This window comes from Octopus bimaculoides, chromosome 9 (assembly GCF_001194135.2).
Source record: "Octopus bimaculoides isolate UCB-OBI-ISO-001 chromosome 9, ASM119413v2, whole genome shotgun sequence".
Lineage (NCBI taxonomy): Eukaryota > Metazoa > Mollusca > Cephalopoda > Octopoda > Octopodidae > Octopus > Octopus bimaculoides.
In genome coordinates, this window is record NC_068989.1 from 46994563 (window position 1) to 46995477 (window position 915).

At 34.9% G+C, this 915-nt stretch overlaps 1 protein-coding gene across 1 annotated transcript in view; it reads left to right on the forward strand.

The window, feature by feature from the left end:
* The window catches only part of LOC106877990 (probable serine/threonine-protein kinase clkA), a 181733-nt gene that overhangs the window by 44023 nt on the left and 136795 nt on the right, over positions 1–915 (forward strand). The window contains exon 2 of the mRNA XM_014927064.2: positions 405–448. Within this exon, the coding sequence (XP_014782550.1) occupies positions 405–448 (44 nt within the window). The remainder of the gene's footprint in view (positions 1–404; positions 449–915) is intronic.

A 915-nucleotide genomic window follows, 5' to 3' on the forward strand; every position in this document is an offset into this window, starting at 1 on the left:
TCTCTCTCTCTCTCTCTCTCTCTCTCTCTCTCTATCTATCTATTTATTTACCGCTCTATCTATTTGTCTGTCCCTCAATTTGTCTATTCATCTCTCTATGTACATAAATATATATATGTGTGTGTGTATGTATGTACGTGCGTACGTATGTATATATATATATATGTATGTATGTATCTATCTATTTATCTAACTGCTGTCTGTCGATCTGTCTGTCCGTCCGTCCGTCCGTCCGTCTGTCTGTCCGTCTGTCAGTCTGTCCTTGTATCTGTCTATCTATCTGTTTGTCTATCATATCTGATCTTTTATTTTTGTTCTTTTTTTCCTGTCTATAAATTTAACTATCATTACTCCATCATATTTTGAATAACCATTTCCCCTCTCTTCTTTTCTCTTTCGTGTAGGGTAAAGTGGAATACCTTATAAAATGGAAAGGCTGGTCCATCAGGTAGGTGTTTCCTTTTTTTACTCTTCAGTTCACTTCAATTGTTCTTCGTCTCTCCGTAGTGTCTCTAAAATACATCGGCCATCAATCAACACCTCGTGCTTGGTGTTACTGTTTAAACCCAGACCACGTGTGACTATGAGATAAACTTTCCCGCCATGATCATTCGGTTCATATATATGTACACACAGAGTAGTACCTCGGTTTTCGAACAACTCTGATCACGGATAAATCGTGCTTTATTTCCTGTCTTTTTCATATTAATTTAATGCAGTAATACCTCGGTTTACGAACGCCTCTGATAACGAATAAATCGTACTTTATATATCTATATCAATATGTAGATATATATCAAGCACGATTCATTCGTGACCATAGTTGTACGAAAACCGAGATACTACTGTGTATATATATATACACATATATATATGTACAAATATGTATGTGTATATATATATATATATATATAT